At 47.0% G+C, this 22,990-nt stretch overlaps 1 protein-coding gene and 1 pseudogene across 1 annotated transcript in view; both read left to right on the forward strand.

Moving 5' to 3' along the window:
- The window catches only part of HIVEP3 (HIVEP zinc finger 3), a 57,496-nt gene extending 51,747 nt beyond the window's left edge, over positions 1 to 5,749 (forward strand). Inside the window, exons 5-6 of the mRNA XM_066638794.1 lie at positions 2,109 to 3,184; positions 4,880 to 5,749. Coding sequence (XP_066494891.1) covers positions 2,109 to 3,184; positions 4,880 to 5,749 — 1,946 coding nt within the window. The remainder of the gene's footprint in view (positions 1 to 2,108; positions 3,185 to 4,879) is intronic.
- A 1,343-nt stretch (positions 5,750 to 7,092) lies between these two features.
- LOC136661841 (5S ribosomal RNA) lies at positions 7,093 to 7,212 on the forward strand (annotated as a pseudogene).
- Positions 7,213 to 22,990: the final 15,778 nt, after the last annotated feature.

The following is a 22,990-nucleotide window of genomic DNA, read 5'->3' on the forward strand; positions in this document are numbered from 1 at the left end:
TGCAACCATTGATTTTAGAAATGGGCTAAGTCAGATGCTAGGGAGGGTACCAGGATGCAGGTCTCTTGTTATCAGGTGTGCTCCCTGGGGCATTTGGTGGGCCCCTGTGAGATATAGGAAGCTGGACTAGATGGCCTATGGCCTGATCCAGCGGGGCTGTTCTTATGTTCTTTCACTGCCACAGTTAACTCTCTATGCAGTAAGAGACTAGCTGAGGCAGATGAGAGCTCAGTCTCCCCAGAGATAACGCAGCCACTCAGAAACGGGGTGGAACGTGTGTGCAATCACAGGGAGATCAGGGCTTGGAGTAAGATTGGTGAGGCTTTGCCTCTCCTGACTGCATATCCCTGGCAAATGATGGTATAAAACCAACCCATGTGTGGTTTTATCCTCAGTATAAAACCATTTCATACACTCATGCTTCCACAGAAGACGAGACAACAGTTGGCTAAGGTGGCTGAATTCTCTTGCCAAAACACACAACAGAGTGCCTAGTTCTGGACTCCTCCTGCTCTCCAGCCTATCAGATTTTATAAGTTACGGACATGTCTCCGGATTTTATGCATTCCTGACTTTTGCAGGCATTGCATATTTACATGGGTGCTGGTCCAATATGTTATCACACCAGCTGTTTGGATAGGAAATGCATGAAAACACTTGACCAAAATGTATGTTGGAAAGCACATTTTTGGGGGATAACAGAAAATGTATTCCAGAGACAAGAGAGCAGTGTGGAAATGGAAAAGACACTGAAAATTTCAGAGGGAATGAAAACAGAGAGGCCTGACCATCTTTAAGCCCCCCCCCCCGCTAGCGGGGGAGGGGATACAGTTGGGGGGAGGGCTGGAGTGCAGACCCCAGTTCGAGCTGAGCTCAAATTAAAGGGAGACTGGGGCCTAATTTGAATTCAAGCCAGACTTCTTGGACGCAAGGTGAGGGATGTTCTCGTGCTTTGAGGTCTTGCACCATCTCTAGAGGAGCTCACCTCCGATCATATTCTTGGACGCAAAGTGAGGGTCCAGGGTGACCGGAACATTCCGGTCCATGTTCTTGGATGCAAGGTGAGGGATGTTCTCGTGCTTTTGAGGTCTTGCACCATCTCTAGAGGAGCTCACCTCTGGTCATATTCTTGGACGCAAGGTGAGGGTCCAGGGTGACCAGAACATTCCGGTCCATGTTCTTGGACACAAGGTGAGGGATGTTCTCATGCTTTTGAGGTCTTGCACCATCTCTAGAGGAGCTCACCTCTGGTCAGTGGCGTACCAAGGTCATTTGGCAGCCGGGGCTCATAAATTTTTGGCAACCCCTCCATTGCAAAATTATTTTCTGTAAGAGTTGTGACATGAAATGAATAATAATGATAATGGCTAGAGAAGAAGTGCAGGCAGTGAACATTTTCTTTTACTGAACTTTGTGAGTGTGTCTAGCAGTGTTTCTCAAACTGTGGGTTGGGACCCACTAGGTGGGTCACGAGCCAATTTCAGGTGGGTCCCCATTCATTTCACTATTTTATTTGTAATATGTTAAACTTGATGCTTCCATGGTATGTGACTGCATTTGGGGAAATGTTACAGACCTGTACTTTGAACAAGCTACTATGTATATTCTTTTAACAATGATAGTCAATGGGACCTACTCCTGGGTAAGTGTGGGTAGGATTGCAGTCTAGGATTGTTAAAAATGTTCCTGCTCGATGATGTCATTTCCGGTCATGACATCACTTCCCTGACAGATTTTCATTCCAAAAAGTGGGTCCCGGTACTAAATGTGTGAGAACCACTGGTGTATAGGACTGTAAGTTTGTATGTTTATATTTGTATATTTATATACAATTTTGTATATATCATTATACCAATAAGCAGGTTTCTCTTGCAGGTGGCTGCAGCCAGCGCTAGCCAAATCACTGATGCAGCCGGGATCAGCCCCACTGTCTCATCTGTCTTGGGGTGGCCTCTCGGATACCCCCCTGTAGCCTAGCATCCGGAGCTGGGACCGTCCTCAGCCACTCTTCATATGCCGCTTCCTCCTCATGTACCACAGGAGATGGATATACTGATATACCTGTATGTTCTGCATTCCATGATGATTTTATTTGTTTTTCCCCATAGGAACTGGTGAAGAACTCTTCCAAGATTCAGAAGGGCAAGAGGGATCTGAGCCCCTTGAAGAACACCAGTTTTCAGGCTTGGAGGAGTCCGATGACGACGATGACAATGAAGAGGAGGAAGAGGAGGAAGAAGAAGAGGAGGAGGAGGAAAGTCAAGAAGAGCCACCTGTAAAGTTTTCAGAAGCAAAGAACCCCTCTCTCCCAGGACATTCTCCAAGAAATTCTCCCTCTGCCCAGGAGAAAGGTGCCAGGCCAGCCTTGTCTGTATTGGAAGATGTCATCTCCAGCAGACAGCGTGCTGTTCAGACCCACCAGGCCGCCTCTTCAGGACGCGAAATAAAATGGTCCACGGACAGCACCGAAGTCGCTGTCTGCCACAGCTTCTTAAGACTTCATCGGCCGGTTTCGACTGCCAGTGAGCCCTTAGCTTCTGCCGGGAAGGAATCCGTTTCACAGCCCCAGATGGTCTTCACAATGGACTTACCTGTCTCCAAAGACACCTCCCCTAGAAGGAAGTGGTCCCCCCGCAAGGACTCCGGAAGCGGTGGTGGGAACCGGTCCATATTAGCAAGAAAGCACTTTTTAACCAAAAATGAAACTTCACCGAAAAGGTTTTCACCGACTGGAGAAATGTCTCCACTCAGGAGTCTCTCTCCAGGGATGGGGGTGTCCCCCTGCCACCGTGTGTCCCCCAGGAGAGAAGCATTTCCTGTGTGCAGTTTGTCACCAAGGCTCGAGCTCTCGCCGAGCAGGTACTCTTCTCCAAGAAGAGAGCTATCATCTCGATCGTACCTCCCGCCAGAGAGGGGGATCTCTCCTTTGCGAGGTGTGTCTCCAAGCAGGGACTTGTCATCCTCCAGGTACTTATCCCGGAAAAAGATGCTCCCCCACAGCTATTCAGAGCCACCTTCCCAGTACTCATCTCCAGGAAGAGAGGACTTGCCGACCAGTAGCCAGTCGGCCACCGATGAGAAAGTTCAAAGCTTGAGAAAAACTCCATGTGGGATGTCGTCTTCAATGCCTCTACCTCACAGGTCCCTTGGCAAAAACATGGAGCTGTTTGATGAACCTAAACAGGTAAGGTCTACACGTCATGAAGCACTTCTTCATTCATCACATAATGAATCTGGGAGGGGATTAGATCAATTTATGGAACATGTGCATCATTTTGTTCTGCAGCTTCCTGACTTTGGTGGGCCCATGGCCCATCAAAACTGGGGTTCTGACCCACTTGTGGGTCGCAGCCCGCAGTTTTGGAGCTACTACCATAAATCATTCAGCATGGTACCGACAGGATGATAAACTGTGTAAATCCTGGCTAATATTTCCTCTCACTTGACAACTCTTTGGCTGTGGTCCTGTGCAAACCACCATATAGATAAGCCCCACTGAATACAGTGGGACTTCCTTTTGAGCCAATATTTATGGGGTTGCCCTATTCATGTGTTCAGATATTGTGATGTTTTTACTAAGTCACCATGAGGTCTTTTTGAAACACAGAATGGCAGATTTATAAAATAGATAATATAAACCAGGACCCATGAGATGGTTTGAGGACATGAGATACTCTTATGGCCCAATCCTATCGAGTGTCCTCTCCAGTGCGCAAAGCCTGGGTAAAGTAGGTATGGAGGATAGGCTATTACCCATGCAGCAAATCCTCCCTCTCCATGTCGCTGAAATGGTCCAATGGAAAGGCAGAAGCCAATACGGTTGGTTCCAGCGGCGTCGCAGGAGTTGCCAGAACGTGACTGTGTTCAGCCATGAACTGCCTCAGGACTCCGGCTCCGGATTTTGCGTCGAGGTTGACTCCTGAAGCCTTTTCCATAACTGGATGTAGCCACAAGGCAGTGGAGGTTTGGGATCAGAGTTTTCCTTCTCTCAGATGAGCTGCCTTCCCAGGCTGACGAGTCCCATCTACCCGGTGGCTGTTCAGTCGCCTCTTACGACAAGTACAGCCAAACTGAGGGCCTATTCTTATCCCATGGTCTTCCGAGACTGAAGGATGCCAACATGCATCAGGGCCTTATGCTGACAGGTATTGTACTCCTTCAGTGTAAGGGCAAGCCTGCTGTTGTATGAGCTGCTCCAACAGTGGAAGGCGCACTGCCGATGGGAGCCAGAAAACCTGAGAAACCCCCTGCTCCAGCAGCAACCTGCCAAACCACCCCCAGGGAGGTCAGCAGTGGGGGCAATTTATGGGAAGATCTTGGGCAGTTCAGGGCAATGAACAGGTTGGGCCAGGAGCGGGCCGGGGGATGATCTTGGTAGCAGTGGTGCATGCCAGGATCCTATTTCCTTTCCCAGACACCCACTAGAGTCTTGGACTTACAAGAGCAGAAGAGCTGGCATAGGTCCAAGGGAGACCAATTGAATGCCAGGCAGTTTACAGGGAGGTAAGTCTCAGATTCAATCACTGGCATCTCTAGGCAGGGTTGAAGAAGACCCCTTCCTCAAACCATAGAGCCACTTCAGGTTGCTGTCGGCAAAGTAAACCAAGGCGCTGAAATGTTGGCAAGGCGCTAAAACTGTCAGGGCACACCATCAGTTTTTGGGACAATTGGTAAGGCAAACTGTACTGCTGGCAGGGGGCTGGCATCCCCCAGTTGGCCCTACAAGTAAATGACCCTCCCCCAAACTCCCACAGTTGCACCTGCGTACTGTTCACGGCACACCCATGTGCTGTGACCACTTTTGGCCACTGTGTTGAAAATTGAGGCTCTGGGCTGGTAAAGTTGACTGATTTTCTTTCTGTGCCTCTGCCCGTTGCAGAAGCCTGAATCCAGGAGCCCGACGAGTTTGCCTGGTGGCACCCAGCACTTCTGCACAAGACCTTTGCAATCACCCCATGAAATACACGTCCGTCCTCCAAGCAGAGTGGAAGACTATATCTTCAGCCACCTCCCATTACATTCCCAGCAGCTCCCCAGAAGTCCCTGTCCTATGATTCCCATTGGGGGCATTCAGATGGTCCAGGCCAGGCCCAGCAGCCACCCCAGTTTGGGGGCTCGGATGTCCCTGCCAGCCAGCTGTTTTAACCCTGACGGTATCTTCTCCGAACCCAGCCAAGCCAACGAAAGAGGCAAAGAGGCCCCAGATCCGCGAGGACCTTCCCCGTCGTTGTCAGCAGCAGCAACTCCACCGCTTCCAAGCAGCGGCAGCAGCAGCTACTCAGAAGAGAAAATAAGGACTAGTGAGCATCATCAGAGGACTGCCAAGGAGGAATACAGGGTAAAAACAAGCACTGACCCCTGCGGGTCAGAGCGGGTCACTTGTTCGGCCGCTGGAGACAGTTCCTGCCCAAAGGATGAGCACTCTCCAAAGCCTTCAACCAGTGGGGATGAACCTTCTGGAAAGAAGGGGAGGAAGCAGCGCCGCAGCTCCAGCACTTCCTTTGAACCCGCCTGCACTTTCATCTCAGATGCCTCCACCCCGACGCTGGACCGGAGCAATAGCACCAGCTGCTTGACGGAGCCCCCATTGAGCCAGTCCCCTCCCTGCCCTCTCTCCATCCGGAGGCGAAACCTCTCAGGAGAGCCGGCTTCCCAAAGGGGATCACACCGGAGGAGTAGCCCACCCTTAGAGCAAACAGACCTCAGCCTGTTGCAAAGGCAAGTGGAGGACCAGACAGGAAGTACTTGAGCCCGGTTTCTTTTCTTTTGCGTCACAGGCGCCTCGCGTGCGTCCACAGACCTCTTGCCGGCGCTCTCGGCGCGGCGACGAGCGTTGCAAAAGGAAGCTCGCGAGCGTGCGGCCACACACACAGGACCGTCGCTGGTGGTGGTGGTTTTTCATTTTTTAACACAGTTTGTTTCAGTCTTGGTATTATTTCCACATGTATCTGTGCCTTTTCTATACCTTTTGTTGTTGTTGTTGCTCCAAATAGACTGACAAAAATTATAATTCTTTTTTTTAAAGATCATTTTTTTTGGAAAGGGATTTAGTAGATTGTGTCCTCCTCCTCTTCCTCCTTCGTAGATGTCCCTTTCTAACGGGCCTAACAGATGCAGCAAGGAAAGGGTTATAAGAAGCATTCTGGGGAAAAATAATGCACTGAAAACAAATGAAACATTTAGGAAAGAACATGCCTCTCCAAGTATATCAATTGATTAGAAAAACACCTCCAGCTCTTGTGTACAGCCGGTTACGACGACCCCCTATTTATTAAGGCTTTATTTAAATAACGTGGCAAAGTGCTTGTTCTTATTTTATAATTGTTGCTTTATTTTTATTTTTTTCTTATTTGCAATCCTGGTTGCCTCTACGTGTGCTTTAAGGACAGCCGTGACTGCTTTTTGTGTGGAAGAAAGGAAAAAAATATATATAAAAAAGGAAGTGTTTACCCTTGAATTGTAAATGAAACTAGCACTTATTTTGTATGGGTGGGCCACAGTGGTGGCAAAAGAGAACATCCAAAACAAAAACAAAAAAAAAGAAAGAAAAAGAAAGAATTTCAAATGTGCCTCCCTTACATGAAACCCTAAAAAGCACTTTTCGAAAAAAAAAGGGACACACACACAGACACAGACACGCACGCAGCAGGTCCACCCCCCCCCCCATGAAGAAAATCAGAAGATATTGAATGTAGACAATCTTTGGAGACGGAGGTTGCGTTCTGCTTTTAACAGCCATTCCTGCTTGAATCCTGACATTCCATGATTGACTTTAGGATCACGCACACAATTCCTTTGGGGTGCCTTTTGCCGGCCACCAGACCGAGAGGTTCTTTGAAAATGTCGCTCCATCTGGGTTTTTTTTTGTTCTGTTTTTTATTTTATTTTTTAAATCAAATCTCAGCTTTGGAGAAGGCTTTGTCTCCCCTTCTTCTCATTTGAGCTTTCTGTTGGAAACGAAAAGGAACTGTGAAACCCACAAAAGCCTGGCTGCAACTGGGTGGTCATCTGTGCAGTCCCACGCGTACGTCCTCTGCCTGCAAGCCATTCCATTTGGCGCCACCAGAGGGAAAATTGATCAAGTAAGGCCTGCTTTGCAGCAACTGTTACCCTGCGCATGCCCAATCTCGTCTGATCTCGGAAGCTAAGCAGGGTCAGGCCTGGTTAGTACTTGGATGGGAGACCGCTTGGGAATACCGGGTGCTGTAGGCTTATACCATAGTCTTTCGAGACTGAAGGTTGCCAACCAAGGCCTGCTTTGTTGCTTGGGCTGGGACTGGCTCAGGGCCGGCCTTAGGACACTTTGGCGAAATTGGGCCTCATGCCTGGGGGGGGGCCCTTACTGGGAAGGTGAGCAGAGTGCCCACAGCCGCAACTGGCACTTCACTCTCTAATTGGCGCTTTGGCATGGAATCTTTCTCAGCAAGCAGAGCATTGCTGCTGAACAGCCCTCCCTGCCTACCCCTGAATCAGACTGGCTTGAAATTGTACCCCCCTCCACCCCGGAAGTAGTTAGTGGTGACGTCATCACAACACTACTGCCCACTACTGGCTGCCATGTTTTGCGTAGCGGGACATCAGCCTTGGGTTCGCCAGTACCACTCGATCTGATGAGTAGGGCCTCCCCGCAGGGGGGTGGGGACCCTGCAAAAATGTTTTGCACTGTGCCCCGCAGCTTCTAAGGCTGGCCGTGATTTGCCCTCCCAGAACCAACTTCCTCTGCATCCGACTTTCATTTGGCTTCAAAGTTCATTCTATTGGCTTGGCTGGGACCAATTGCCATTCAGCTCCCCCATTCCCAGAACATATTAAAAACTGCCTTATATTGAGTCAATCCCTTGGTCTGAACGGCTCAGTATTTTCTACAGTGTAGCTTCCCCCTCCCCCGCCCCCAGTCCGAGCTCGAAAGACCTGGCATTGAACCTGGACCCATCTGTAGGCAGAACTGCCCTTTGCTGGGGGCCCTTCCGCCCAGTCATTGCAACATCCATGCATGAATTGGTACCCGGAGTTCATTCTTTTTCTCTTCCACCCCTTTGCCCCATTCGTATCATGTCTGTTGCATTGCAGACCATCCGTTTAAACCAGGGGTGTCCAAACATTTTGTCAGGAGGGCCACATTATCTCTCTGACACTGTGTCAGGGGCCGGGGAAAAAAGGAATTAATTTATATTTAAAATTTGAATAAATTTACATACATGAATTTATTAGAGACGGAACTTATATGAATGAATGAAGGTCTTGCAGTAGCTCAAGACCTATAAAAGGCCTTGCACAAAGCAAGACCAGCCTTTCCTTCACTGCCACTGCTGCATCACAGACTTGAAACAGCAAGTAGTGGAGGGAGCCCTCGTCCCACAGCTCAGGTGAGAGGTCAAATAGTTGTCCTCATGCTGAGAGCAGTTGCATCGGGCCAGCATGGGCTCCAGCAAGTCTCTAGAGGGCCAGAGGTTCATTGGAGACTGGGGGCTTCCTGAGGGCCTGATTGGGAGCTCCCGAGGGCCGCAAGTGGCCCCCGGGCCGGGGTTTGGGCACCCCTGGTTTAAACTGTAAACCACCTGGACTGGATTGGCAGAAAGAGCCAGCAAATACCTGCAATCTGATCAAGACAGACACATCTCAAGCTAGCCAGGAATTGAGCTGATCATTGGGACTTTCCTATTGATCAAGACTCAATTTACTCTCATAGGTTTGCCGGCCTAAACCGTAGCTACATTCCGCAGCTGGTCCCAGATGTGTCTGTTTCTCTTGGAATACCTGGATGTGGGACTACACAGAGACCACAGTGAAGACAATGAGGGCATTTATTTAATTGTCTTGCATACTTTTCCCTCCCCCCTTTTTTTTTTGCAAAGAAGTTCCACAAATTTTAGTCCATACTGTTGTCAGTATTCTAAAATCAATCCATGTCCTGTGGTTAGCAAAGGGGCTTTTGTTTGCATGGCTAGTTCCGGCTTATAAGGCGGTTGACTGGAAGAGGACCATAGCCCTCCAGTTTCTTGCCAACCTGGTATGGGCATCCAAGAGGAAATCATCCCACATTGCTCCACCCTGTTAAGGCCACCCTACCAGCAAGCTGCCCTCGTTGCAGTTCTGGAAGCTCTCTGTCTGCGCATGGAGCCAAGACCTTCGCAAAAGCATTTCACAGATCTTACCAACAGAACAGTGGTTTCGTCATTCAAAGATGTTCCACTTTAAGATGCACCTGCTTCCTCGCTTTCTCTGCATCCCTCCCCAAATGACCTGTGCTACTAAAGCAAAATGGCAAATGACCGCATATTTAAAATGGGCTTGGATTGCCACAGACTGTTGCCATTGTATCGGTGGACAAAAACTGTGGGGTGGGGTTCTGTGATGTGTCATTTCGTTCTTGCCTTCTGTGAGTTATGAAGGACCGCAGGATGTCAAGATCAGATTGAGTTTTGAAGGTGACCAAACCGACGTTGGGACTTTCAGACTTCACTGGAAAAGCTCCATTCATGGTCTACGGTGGGGCTGTGGCTTTGTTTGTTTTTGCATTTGTTTACTTCCAGTTCTAATACCTCTTTGGATGCCAAGGTCCAGACTGATCTTGCTAACAAGTCCACACTGGAGCCTAGGACCTACCTGGAGGCCTTACTGAAGGTCCAATACAGCCCCCCCTTTTTCTCAGCAAGACCTACAAATGGACATCAAACCTTTGACTTCAGCTCTGCCTCCAACGACATCTCTCTCTCTCTCTCTCTCTACCATGTTCAAGTTGCTACCTTCGCAGGATCCGGAATGTCACCCAGCTACTTCAATGAAGGAGCAAGCCCTGGATCAGGACTTTGGTGGGCACTATTGGAAAGCATCCATGTGTCTCCACCATGGCTTTCAATGCTCTGCCATTTGGGGTGGTTTCCTTTCTCACTATCGTCTTAACCCCCCTTTCCCCTCCCCCTCTTCCTTCAATATGCTGATTTTCATACAGCTCTTTTTTGGGACTGGATGGTTGTCAGTTTTGAAATTGAACGTGAGCCACGATGGGAGCATTTGCACATTGGTTAATGCGATGGTGTGCTGGATGTTGCGTTTGGGGGGGGGGGCTAGATCAAATGCACATGGTGCTTGGCCTTTGGATGGTTCTCTCCATTGGGTGCACTGGTAATTGTGCTTCTGTTCTAATGGGACCCAACGTTCATTAAAAAAAACAACTATTTAGCTAGGTTTACCTTATCATCTTGCACTTTTAGAACTCCGCAGAGGAATGTTATTTTTGTCTGCGCTGCAGTGCAAAGATGCACCCAGCAGGGGGCAGGCAAGCACTGCACTTGTCATAGTGTCTTGTACATATTATCCCCAAGCGGTGTTTGCATCTAAGGGAGAAGAAATGGGGTCCTGAATGCCATAGGCTCAGGAACATGATGACTTACAAGCAGAGCAGCCTGTGACACTGTGCAGAGCAGTGTCTGTGTAGCCTTGGGCAAAAACATCTCTGAACTCTTCACTTGCTTTTCTCTGTTTGGGGATCCGATGAGTGCCCCGATCCTAAACATCGGGGCCAGTGTTATCTGCATGTAACAACGTATTCCCATCTTCAGTGTCAATAACACCTACAACACAACAGCGTTGTGTTGTGTTCTGTGGCTCGCTGGTGTAGCTTCGTGTTGGTGTTGCTTCGTCCCTTCGTGTGCTGGTATAGCCAGACTTTAGTTTTCACGCATGATGCTCAAGTGTGCCTTTGAACGCCTGGCACAACTCATGTGAATGTTGGGAAGAAAAAATCAATTGGACATTCGTGCCAGAGTTGGTTTGATGTTCCTGTTTGAGGCCAGTTTAAGGCTCATGCGTGAAAATATGAGAAGTTCTGGGCAGCCACCAGCTCTTCCCATCCATCAGTCCCAACCAGCAAGCCTCCTGATGTTTCTGGGGCATTTCTTGGTGGCCTACTGAGTGCACTGGCTGGCCAGGTGGAGCTGGCTCTCCTTAAGACAAGCTACTCAACACAACTAAGGGCTCAAACTGTACGGTGCTGAGCACTCGAGGCAGGCCTAGCAAAGCCTTAAAGAACATCCTTAACCTGAAGCACTTAAAATTGCCCCGTGGAAGAGGTCATCCTGGGTCAACCACACAGGCTACACTTCTTCAGCCAACCGCTGTGCGTTTCCCCACTTGGCGTGGTGCTATCACGAAAGCCGAAGGAGACAGCCACAGTGACGCAGTGTCCCCTGCTGAGTCCTCAAACAAAAGAGATGTGGCAGATTCTATCATTCCTTCTTTTGTCATTTCAAACAGATGATCAGAGAGGTTCTTTCGATCACTTTATGCAACAGCTCACTAAAGCTGCAATCTTACGCGCTCATGCTTAGGAGTTGATCCCATTGACCGTAGCTTCAAAGTAAATATGCATATAATCAGGCTACATGTTTCCTAGAATGAGTTTCTGAGGCCAACTAGCTTTGAAGTCCAGGTTTTTCAAAACATAATGTAGGGATGCATGGATGCATCGCATTGGTGCATCAATGTGCACCTTTCTGCAAAGTGCATGTTGAAGTCTTGAGTTGGTTCTTGTGCTTAACCAGAAAGGGTAGAAATGTACAAGGATCTTGGTGTTTGCGTGAAAGCTCCTCCTAGCTTTATCCATTGATAGGCCAAAGAGGGTAATGGTTAAAAGATTGGTAAGCAACCAAATGAGAGCTGATCCTTTTTAAAAAAAATTTTCAAAATGACTAGCTTTATAACCCATGGAAGACTTTCCACTATATTAAAGCATCTGGTTATGGTGCCCGGTGGTTTTCAAATGTTCTGAGAGCTGGTAACCTGTAGTGTTAGTTACAGGGGTCAGTCTGACTTAAAGTTCAGGGTTTCAAACAGTTGGTCTACCCACCAATTTTAAGTTCATCAAAATCTTTGCTTTGGGTCAACCCGTTATGGGTTGACTCAGGCATGAACGCCGGACTGCTCTTTGCCCAAACTGTCATTTGCAAGCCAGCTTACAAGTAATTTGGTTTCAGATCATGGCTTAGCGGTCACTTGCAAACCATGGTTTGTCAGACTGTGTTGATTCAGACGTTTGCTTTGGAAGCTGCGGTTTGACATTTCATCTAAGCTGTTTCTATGGGGCATCGAGAGCATTTAAGAGCGCAGTCCTATGCATGCCTACTTGGAAGTAAGTCCCATTATAGTCAATGGGGTTTACTCCCAGTTTAAGTGTGGATAGGATTGCAACCCCAACCTTCCTGCTGGCTTCTTCTGTTAGTTCTACAGAGGAACTGAGTTGCAGTAACAGAAGTGAAAGTCATTGGCTATGAACCCAGTTTGGTCTCTGGCTGTAAAACAAAACTCCACCGTGCACATGGTCTTCTATGCAATCAGGGTTGCCTCATTCACTTTAATGTTGGCACATGGGCACATCTGAGTCGCTGGGTGGTGCCGATGCATTGAACATCAATATAATGCACTTTCATTTTTCTGATCTTTTGGCAAAAATCTAACCTTAAGAGCCTAACCAGGTCTACTCAGTCCTATTTTGTTCAATGGGGCTTACTCTCAGGAAAGTGTGATTAGGATTGCAGCCTAATACATGAGCCATTTGACAGTCCTCCCCCAAAACTGCGATTCTCAGTTTAAAAGCTTTCATTGTTTTTATGTGTTTTGATTTCTACCATTTTATATTCATTTCCAAGTAAAATATTAGAAAATAACCTTGTCTGAAACCAAACTGCCAAGATAACATTTAAACAAGGGTTGGCAACCTTCAGTCTCGAAAGACTATGGTATAAGCCTATAGCACCTGGTATTCCTTGGTGGTCTCCCATCCAAGTACTAACCAGGCCTAACCCTGCTTAGCTTCCAAGATCAGACAAGATCAGGCATGTGCAGGGTCAACCATGGCCTCATTTAAACAATACATTAAATAGATCAGAACCAGATCTATTTAATCTGGCCAGAGAGATCTTAACTTCTCAAATAATTTAATTTGAAGAATGTGTGCTGTACTGGGATGCCCTATTTTGGGAACCTCCAATAAATTCTGGAAAAGATTATCAAGGCATTGAGCAATTGGTGGATCTAGCTGGACTTCTGCTCATTTTAACCTTTCAAGCTTTTACATCTTCAGAATATCTCAGAAAGTATCAATTCATGGATGCTTATAGGAGACAGGTCTTGCTCCCCCCCTCCCCTGGCTTTTCCTTCTATGGCAGCCATTACAAGATATAATGCCATAAGAACATAAGAACAGCCCCACTGGATCAGGCCACAGGCCCATCTAGTCCAGCTTCCTGTATCTCACAGCGGCCCACCAAATGCCCCAGGGAGCACACCAGATAACAAGAGACCTTATCCTGGTGCCCTCCCTTGCATCTGACATAGCCCATTTCTAAAATCAAGAGGTTGCACGTACGCATCATGGCTTGTACAAGCATCATGGCTTGTAATGGATTTTTTCCTCCAGAAACTTGTCCAATCCCCTTTAAAAGGCATCCAGGCCAGATGCCATCACCACATCCTGTGGCAAGGAGTTCCACAGACCAACCACATGCTGAGTAAAGAAATATTTTCTTTTGTCTGTTCTAACTCTCCCAACACTCAATTTGAGTGGATGTCCCCTAGTTCTGGTATTATGAGAGAGTGTAAAGAGCATCTCCCTATCCACTTTATCCTTCCCGTGCATAATTTTGTATGTCTCAATCATGTCCCCCCTCAGGCACCTCTTTTCTAGGCTGAAGAGGCCGAAACGCCGTAGCCTTTCCTTATAAGGAAGGTGCCCCAGCCCAGTAATCTTGGTCACTCTCTTTTGCATCTTTTCCATTTCCACTATGTCCTTTTTGAGATGTGGTGACCAGAACTGGACACAATATTCCAGGCCTTACCATCGATTTGTACAACGGCATTATAATATTAGCCGTTTTGTTCTCAATACCTTTTCTAATGATCCCAAGCATAGAATTGAGCTTCTTCACTGCCACTGCACATTGGGTCGACACTTTCATCAACCTGTTCACCACCACCCCAAGATCTCTCTTCTTATCTGTCACAGACAGCTCAGAACCCATTAGCCTATATGTGAAGTTTTGATTTTTTGCCCCAATGTGCATGACTTTACACTTACTGACATTGAAGCGCATCTGCCATTTTGTTGCCCATTCTGCCAGTTTGGAGAGATCCTTCTGGAGCTCCTCACAATCACTTCTGGTCTTCACCACTCAGAAACTTTTGGTGTCGTCTGTTAACTTTGCCACCTCACTGCTCACCCCTGTCTCCAGGTCGTTTATGAAGAGGTTGAAAAGCACCGGTCCCAGGACAGATCCTTGGGGCACACCGCTTTTCACTTCTCTCCAATGTGAAAATTGCCCATTGACACCCACTCTCTGTTTCCTGGTCATCAACCAGGTCTCAATCCAGGAGAGGACCTGCCCCCTAATTCCCTGACTGTGGAGTTTTGTCAGTAGCCTTTGATGAGGGACCGTGTCGAACGCCTTCTGAAGGTCCAGATATATAATGTCCACGGGTTCTCCCGCATCCACATACCTGTTGACCTTTTCAAAGAATTCTGTTAGGTTTGTGAGGCAAGACTTACCCTTACAGAAGCCATGCTGATTCTCCCTCAGCAAGGCCTGTTCGTCAGTGTGTTTTGAGGTTCTATCTTTGATGAGGCATTCCACCATCTTACCCGGTATAGATGTTAGGCTGACAGGCCTACAGTTTCCCACGTCCCCCCTCTTTCCCTTTTTAAAGATTGGTGTGACATTTGCTATCCTCCAATCTTCTGGCACTGTGACTGTTTTGAGGGACAAGTTGCATATTTTAGTCAAGAGATCAGCAACTTCATTCTTCAATTCCTTAATAACTCTTGGGTGGATGCCATCAGGGCCCGGTGACTTATTGATCTTTAATTTATCAATGAGGTCTGAAACATCTTCTCTTTTCACCTCTATCTGACCTAATTCCTTGGTCAGGAAGGACCTTTCGGGTAGCGGTATCTGCCCGAGGTCTTCTGCCGTGAAGACAGATGCAAAGAACTCATTTAATTTCTCTGCCATCTCTAAGTCTCCTTTTATCTCCCCTTTCCCTCCCTCTCCATCCAGAGGGCCAACCACTTCTCTGGCGGGTTTCCTGCTTCTAACGTATTTGAAGAAGCTTTTATTATTCCCCTTAATGCTGCTGGCCATGTGTACCAGATCTTGGTTTGGTTTACACCAGTGTTTCTCAATGTGTGTCCTCCATTGTCCCACTTCACATGGACCACCTATTAGAAGTACCACCAGAAGTGACTGATCTCATTGCCAGTTACTTCAGGGTTGGCAGGCCAGATGCAATGTGACAAACACCATTAAGAAGCTCAGAGTGGAATGGAGGGCTTTTTCGAGAGCAGTAAAGCCTGCTTTGGAGGTCTGCCTGCTGAGCCTCCTACCACGCTTTGTTGTGTCATGTTCCTGGCCTCACTGCCAGGGGCAGGGGTCCAGGGGTCCGTGAGTACCACCAGACACCACCTCAAGTACCACTGGTCATACCTGTACCACTGGTTGAGAAACACTGGCTTATACTAAATAAATATCTAATAACATAATATACTAAATACCCATTGATGAACCAGTTTTTCCTTGCCACTAAGCAATAAATGGTTCCCAATTTTGAAATCCATAAAAATAAGTTAAACTATAGATCCCGTTCATTCTATTACAATTAATTTTGATTACCGCAGTCATCCCATATATTTTATCTTCTTGATCATATGGATACATTTGATTTTCCACCCTCTAAATTCTAGTGGATTTAGAGTGCAATCCTATGCTCATTTACTTGGGAGTAAGCCATATTAATAATCCGAGGATGCTTCTGAGAAAACATATAGAGGGTTGGAATATTAATAATCTATACAGTGGTTCCCAAACTATGAGCCATAGCTCCCCGGGGAGCTGCAGAAACCAGCCAGTGGAACCATGGAAACCTACAAGAAACCTACCGTCCTACACAATGTAAAGGATAGGAGCCCCAATGGGGAGCTACAGCCAATAGCCCAGTAGATCAAGCGGGCTACCAGTCAAAAAAGTTTGGGAACCACTGATATATGAGATTTTTTCTATTCTATTCAAAAGAATGTTTTGAGTATCACTTCCAATATCATGGAGGGGTCATGTGAGGTAGCCTCATTTTTGAAGCTAAGGCGGTCGGGCAGCCCGGTCTTAAGCCCCGTGGCACACAGGGCTCTAGCGGCATCGAAATGGCTACCGCTGGATCCATTGGGTACTGGGTTAGTGCTGAGAGTCTCCTCGGGATAAGGGAGCATTTGCCCTCTTACCCCAGGTAACACAACACAACACCAATGGGTCTCCTTGGATCTACACCTGCTTTTGAGTGGGCACAGACCTGAGGAGTCCCGTGTTGGCTAGGATATAGAGCCTGCCACTGTCTCCATCCCCCTCCTGGGCCTGATCCACCTCTCCCTCCACTCTGTCCTGCCCACTCTCCACCTCCACCCTGCCCCGAGAAGACCTACTGCTGGCCACTGCTGGAGGAGTGCCGCCCAGCCGTCCAGCGGCCCCTCCTCTCCGGGTGCTCCAGTTGTGCCTTATGGTTCATTTGCGACACCCAGCACCGGCACTAAGAGGTGTTAGGATTGATCCCTAAGTCTGGGCAGTCCTTGATTGAGTGACCACATGGGAACCCCATGTTTTCCACCTTGGCTTCCATGATGGAAGTGATGGGTTATAAATTTAAATAATAAATCCAATAGAAATAATAAGGCGTCTACACCTAAACTCATATATCAGACTTTTTCAATTGTTTCTCTGAAATTATTCCATTTGGTTTATTGCCAAATGTCAGGTCCAGCAAAATATTTTCAGCTACTCTCTTGTGATTGGCATTTGGAGAGCACCAAAGCAAGCAATATCGGCGGTGACCTTGGTCACCCGTGCACCATTTTTGAGCCAAGTGAGACGTATTTTGAATTTGATCTAGCCCATTTATGGCAATTGTTCAATACAGTATATATCTATAGCTGTACATTCTTCTCTTGAATTATTGATTTCATTGTGTGTGTTCCTTATGAATTCTTTTTTTTTTTTTTGGTCCAGTTATTGTTGCACAGTATTTGTGAATTTTTTTTAAAAAGGTATGAAATATTTTTTAAAAAAAAGAATACCAAATTTGGGTCCGAATGATGACATAAAACAAGTTTTCATTATTGAGATACAATGGCACTTATGCTCACTTTAGTAAATGTAATGTATAAATAACGACGATGATAATTATGATAATTAAGGACGTGTACGCAAATTTAATATACATGGTCTCATGTAAGATAAATATTTGCCTTTTTTTCTAAAAGGTGTACGTATTCTGTAAGTGGAATAGTCTTTAGAAAGTTTCTATATATGTTCTTACAATGGCAATACATTCCAAAAAACAAAAAAAGGTCCTGTAAATATGTACAGAGTGCAGTGTATTTGGGTAGTTTTGCCTGTAATTTTATTTTGAATTCAGTTTCTACATTTGCATCTTGCAATGTCTGTATGGTTATAAGAGTGCAAAAAATAATGATGATGATGCAGGTATAAAGCACAGAATATAATGTTACAAAAAAAAGAGAGGAAAAAAAAATACTTGGCTTTTGATGTTTGTGATCTTGTAAATGACATCTGTACTGTGAATGAAAAAAGTTTTTACACGTATATTGCCTTTACTACAGTCCAGACTCTATGCAGTCTGAGCCTATTTTTTAAAAAAAATTAGCACGGAATAAATTTTAAAGTCCCAACATATCACCACGAGCCTGCTTGGCTGTCATTTTTTATTTTATTTCCTATAACACAGGGATGTTTCATACCTGCCCAAGGCTGGTACCATCAGGGGCCTGTCCTGGTTCAGGGTAAGGAACTGAGGGCCCGATCCTATAGAATTTCCCGGCGCTGGTGCAGCCGTGCCAATGGGGCATGCACTACATCCTGTGATGGGGAGGTAGTCATAGAGGCCTCCTTAGGGTATGGGAACATTTATTCCCTTACCTTGAGGTTGCATGGTGGCTGCACCAGTGCTGGAAAATTGGATAGGATTGGGCCCTGAGTCCCTGCATGTATGGGGCCTCTCTTCCCCCTCCAGAGCTGTGCCAGAGCTGCCACCCCTTGACTCGAGCCGAGTTCCAAGTCTCTGTCCCCTGACTCAAGTTGCAAATGAGTCAAGTCGCCCCTGACTCTATCCTCTGACTCAAGTCGCAAATGAGTCATAATGGACAGCCTTCGCGATTCCTCCAGAGCCTTTTTGAGTCACTTTTACTCGAGTGAGTCTTTTTGAAAAGCGAGTTGAGTTGCAGAAGCAGCTAAGAAAACCTGGTGAAGCCCACATTTCTCGCACGCCCCCTAGTGATACTACTGATGTGCCAATAGCATGGTATCTGGTTGCAATCAACAACCTTTGCAGTGTAGAGAAGCAATCCAAAAGCACATCACAGGCAGTCCTCTACCAGGACTCTAAGGAAACCATCACACTTGGATCTGGGGAACCCTTTGGTCATCCTCTTGGAGCTGAAGTTCTGTCCATCACTGCCATCTACTGGATAACCCTGTTCACAGCAATCAAAAGTTGAAATGTCCCCGTGGAACTTTCAAGATTTGAGATTTGTATTACAGCAGTGTTTCTCAAACTGTGGGTCGGGAGCCTCTAGGTGGGTCGCGAGCCAACTTCAGGTGGGTCACCATTCATTTCAATATCTAAGTTCTAATCTGTTAGACTTGATGCTACCAGGGCACGTGACTACATTTGGGGAAATATTACAGATGTCTACTTTAAACAGGCTGCTATGTATATACTTCTAACAATGATAGTCAGTGGGGCTTACTTCTGGGTAAGTGTGGGTAAGATTGTTAAAACTCTTCCTGCTTGGTGATGTCACTTCCGATCATGACATCACTTCTGGTGGGTCCTGACAAATTCTCATTCTAAAAAGTGGGTCCCTGTGCTAAAAGCTTGAGAACCACTGTATTGCAGCAATGTTTTCCCCCTTCTGGGTTGTTTCTATACAGATCCTTTTTTTCTGGAATGGACAGCCTTCGTTTGCTCACTTTTTATGGAGCAGCCAGACAATGACATCGTCATATTGTCGCACCCAATGTTTTTTGTGTTGTCCTTTGGTGTTCTCTTTAGAATAAATGTGTGACATAATTTCTTTCCCCCACCCCATAATGCAATAGCATCGATCTTTCATTTTAGACAGGAAAAGTGCTATTAAGGGTTTCTATACCTTTGGTTAAATGCTTCTTCCATCATGTTGGCATCCTTTAGTCTCGGAAGACTATGGTATTGCGCTCTGAATGGTGGTTCTGGAGCAGTGTCCTCTCCAGTACGCGAAACCTGGGTAAAGTAGGTATGGAGGATAGGCTGTTACCCATGCAGCAAATCCCCCCTCTCCACGTCGCTGAAATGGTCCAATGGAAAGGTAGAGGCCAATACGGTTGGTTCCAGCGGCGTCGCAGGAGTTGCCAGAATGTGACTGTGTTCAGCCATGAACTGCCTCAGGGACTCCGGCTCCGAATTTTGCCTCGAGGTTGACTCCTGAAGCCCTTTCCATAACTGGATGTAGCCACAAGGCAGTGGAGGTTTGGGACCAGAGTTTTCCTTCTTTCAGATGAGCTGCCTTCCCAGGCTAACGAGTCCCATCTACCCGGTGGCCGTTTAGTCGTCTCTTATGACAAGTACAGCCAAACTTAGGGCCTATTCTTATCCCCAGCCCCCAGGAGAAATGCTTCTTCCAATTTGCATGTTTATCATGCTTTATTGCTTCTTGCTGATTGTGACAGGGCAATGAATGAGGAAGAGCTTATTAATTGACCCTTGATTACTATCTTAGGGCACAATCCTATGAACACTTTCCTGGGAGTAAGCCCCATTGACTAGAATGGGTCTTACTTCTGAGTAGACATGCATAAGATTGGGCTGTGAAGCACTCCAGTGACAGCATCTGCTCTTTCACTGGGCTGAAGAAGGGTTTCATTTGTGTTTTCCTTTTATTTTTCTTTGTCTTCTGTTCCAGATGGTTCTGTTGGTTAAGTCAACATTGGAGTAGGGGGTCTGAATAGAGGCTTGAATCAAGTCTGGTGATATAGATAGACCATGGACAGCTCCAATGGAGGGAATCAGTACCTCAGGCAGCTCTGAGGTGAGGCCAAAGATATCTAGTCAACTTTGACTGCATAGAAGTGGCTCCAACATCTGGAGTGGATGTGTGTAAAGTTTGTTAGGGTTGTAGTAACTGCCCTCTCCTCACATAAACATTGCATCCCTTAAAGGAACCCATGCCCAATTTAGAGGTTTGTTCTGATGTGTGCTGGGGGATTTTGGCTCCATTTCAGGGTTCTCAGGGGAGTCCTCGGACTCAGAGGAAAGGGCAAATATTGGGATGTGGGGGAGGGGGATGTTAGGATGGACAATGAGATACCTCCTTGGAGGAGATGTTGCAAGTAGAGGGGATGCTGGAATGGTCATCCTCTTGTGCAGGGGGTTCAAGTGGAGTAAGGGCACAAACCTAAGCAGGTCTACTCAGAAGTAAGTCCTATTTATTTTCCTACTCTCAGGAAAGTGTGGTTAGGATTGCAACCTAAGGGTGTTAGGGAGTCTGTCCAGCAGAAATAACCTTCTCCCAATCTGTCCCCTCAACAGTTGGAGTTGGGTGCAGTCTCATCCCCAGACTGGTGTGCACTCAATTCCCAAGGCTATGACCCTTTTCTTTACGTTATAGCAAGTGTATGGTATTTCATTAGAAACAATAATAATAATGAGAGAAAAAATGAGTGAAGTATTTGCTAATAGAGCAACACGAATTCTTTAATGACTGAGTTGGTTCAGTCTGGAGTTTCATCACTGTCAGCTTTGAATCTCTCTCCCAATCTCCTCCCTTATCATCGCCTTTTCTGAGTAATTTGGTTGCAAAAATTAATGCTTAATAAAACAAGCCTGCTAGAATCTCCTTTGATTAGAAAATGCAGCTTTCCTAAGCCAAGAGATTAGGCTTATAACTTTGCACCCACAAAGGATATAAAAATTGCAGTCGGAACCATAAAAAAAGCACACCGTGGTATGCAAGTTTAATATGTGCCTTAGATAACACTGGAGAATTTTTATGGCTTCTGTGTTTATTGGAGATCTGGGGCAATCGGGTTAGAAATCAAAGTCCTTCTGGGCCTCTTTGCAGAGGGTGCAGCATGGAATTCTGCAAGCAAAATGTTTTCAGGCTTTGGGCTATGGATCCCTGGCAAGAGCATAAAATGGTATTCTTCTCTAGTGTCCAGTGGAATTCCTAGGGGAGAGGTCCATGGGTACAAGTGACCCTGGGCAGCACTGCAGGGCTGCCTGTACCCACTGCCTCCCTCTGGAGACCCACTACCTCCTTCTGGAGGCACTATGAGGGCTCCAAATGTAAAAATTGGATAGGATTGGACCCCAAGGCATTACAGTCATTTTTGAGAGCATACATACTTATCCATTCACAACCCAATACTCTCCTTCTCCCCCTCCCATGCTGGTGCAGCCATGCTAAAAACAGGCATGGGGAAAGGAGGGGAAAGGGGATTTAAACCTTTCCCCCCTCCCCCATAAGCCTCATGACCCACAATGACTCTCCCTCACTAGAGATAGTCAAGCAAAGGCTCGACAAGCACCTGTTGGAGATGCTCTAAGAGGATTTCCTGCCTAAGGCAGGGGGTTGGACTAGATGACCTTTAAGGACCCTTCCAACTCAATGACTTTATGATATGATTAGACCTGCGCCAGCAAGTGACTAGCACAAGCCCAAGGAGAGAAAGGGCAGAGGGGGGCTGCTGCTGGAAGGGAAAGGATCAGGCAAGCACCATCACTGCAGGATCCACCCCCCTCCCACAGACTCCCTGCCCCATTTCGCCCCCTCTTTGTCCCCATTCCACCCTGTCTGTCCCTCCTATTTGACCTGCCATCTTACCTTCCTTGGCGGGCAGCTGTTCCTCCAGTGACATGCTGCTGGAAGGTGCATCAGGCCTGCTTTTTGACAACTAGCGCTAACACATGTTCCTGCCTTGTTGTGCAATGCTTTTACTGTGACACAGCATGGCGTGCCACAAGAGAGCATCCCATTTGTACCTTTGAGTGTGCCTCTGGATGCCAATGTCATCTATCCGTCTTACAAATATCTGACTGGTAGCAGCAGATTATAGGGTCTTTCTCAGCCCTAACAGAAGATGCCAGGATTTGAATCTAGAACTTTCTGCGTGCAAAACATGTGCTCTGAAATTGACATATGGCACCCTCCCTCTGTCTGTGTGTGTTTGTGTGTGTGTGTGTGTGTGTTGGAGAAATGTTCACTCCTCTGAGCTAACATTTTCATATCAGTCACAAAAGTTGTGCAAAAATGGGACACCTTACCATGCACGAATGTACTGAGATGCCCCTTTTATATTTGACTCTAAGGGCGCAAGCCTAACCAGGTCTACTCAGAAGTAAGTCCTATTTTGTTCAATGGGGCTTACTCTCAGGAAAGTGTGTTTAGGATGGCAGCCTAATTCTGATCAACTAATCCAGAGCTATACAAACTGGGGTGTCGCGACGCCCCAGCCTGACAACCCTGCTCACTTTCCCCTTAAGGGGCGGAGGCAGCGGGGAGGCAGTGACGCGATCCCCAGGATCGCTTCGCTCAGGGGGCTGCAGGGACTGGGAGGTACTTCTGGGATGTACTTCTGCAGGGACTGGGATGAGCTTCTGCAGGGGTCCCCACACCCCAAGGAGGTCGCTGCAGGAGCTGGTGAGTACATCCCAGTCCCTGAGCCCACTGAGCAAAACGATCCTGGGAATCACGCTGCTGCCTTCCCCCTTCCCCCGCTGCCTCTCCCTCCCCTGCAAGGACTTATGCGGTCCTCAAACTCCTTGAGAATTTGAGAACTGCAGAACGGATCCCTGCAGAAATCAAACAGCTGGCAATTGCTAGCCCCCAGTCCTTTCAATGTCTTGCCCCTAGAGGGCACTGTCTAGCTGCCTTTCATAGAGTTGAATTTCCTGGGGTAAC

This window comes from Tiliqua scincoides, chromosome 10, assembly GCF_035046505.1.
Source record: "Tiliqua scincoides isolate rTilSci1 chromosome 10, rTilSci1.hap2, whole genome shotgun sequence".
NCBI classification, from domain to species: domain Eukaryota; kingdom Metazoa; phylum Chordata; class Lepidosauria; order Squamata; family Scincidae; genus Tiliqua; species Tiliqua scincoides.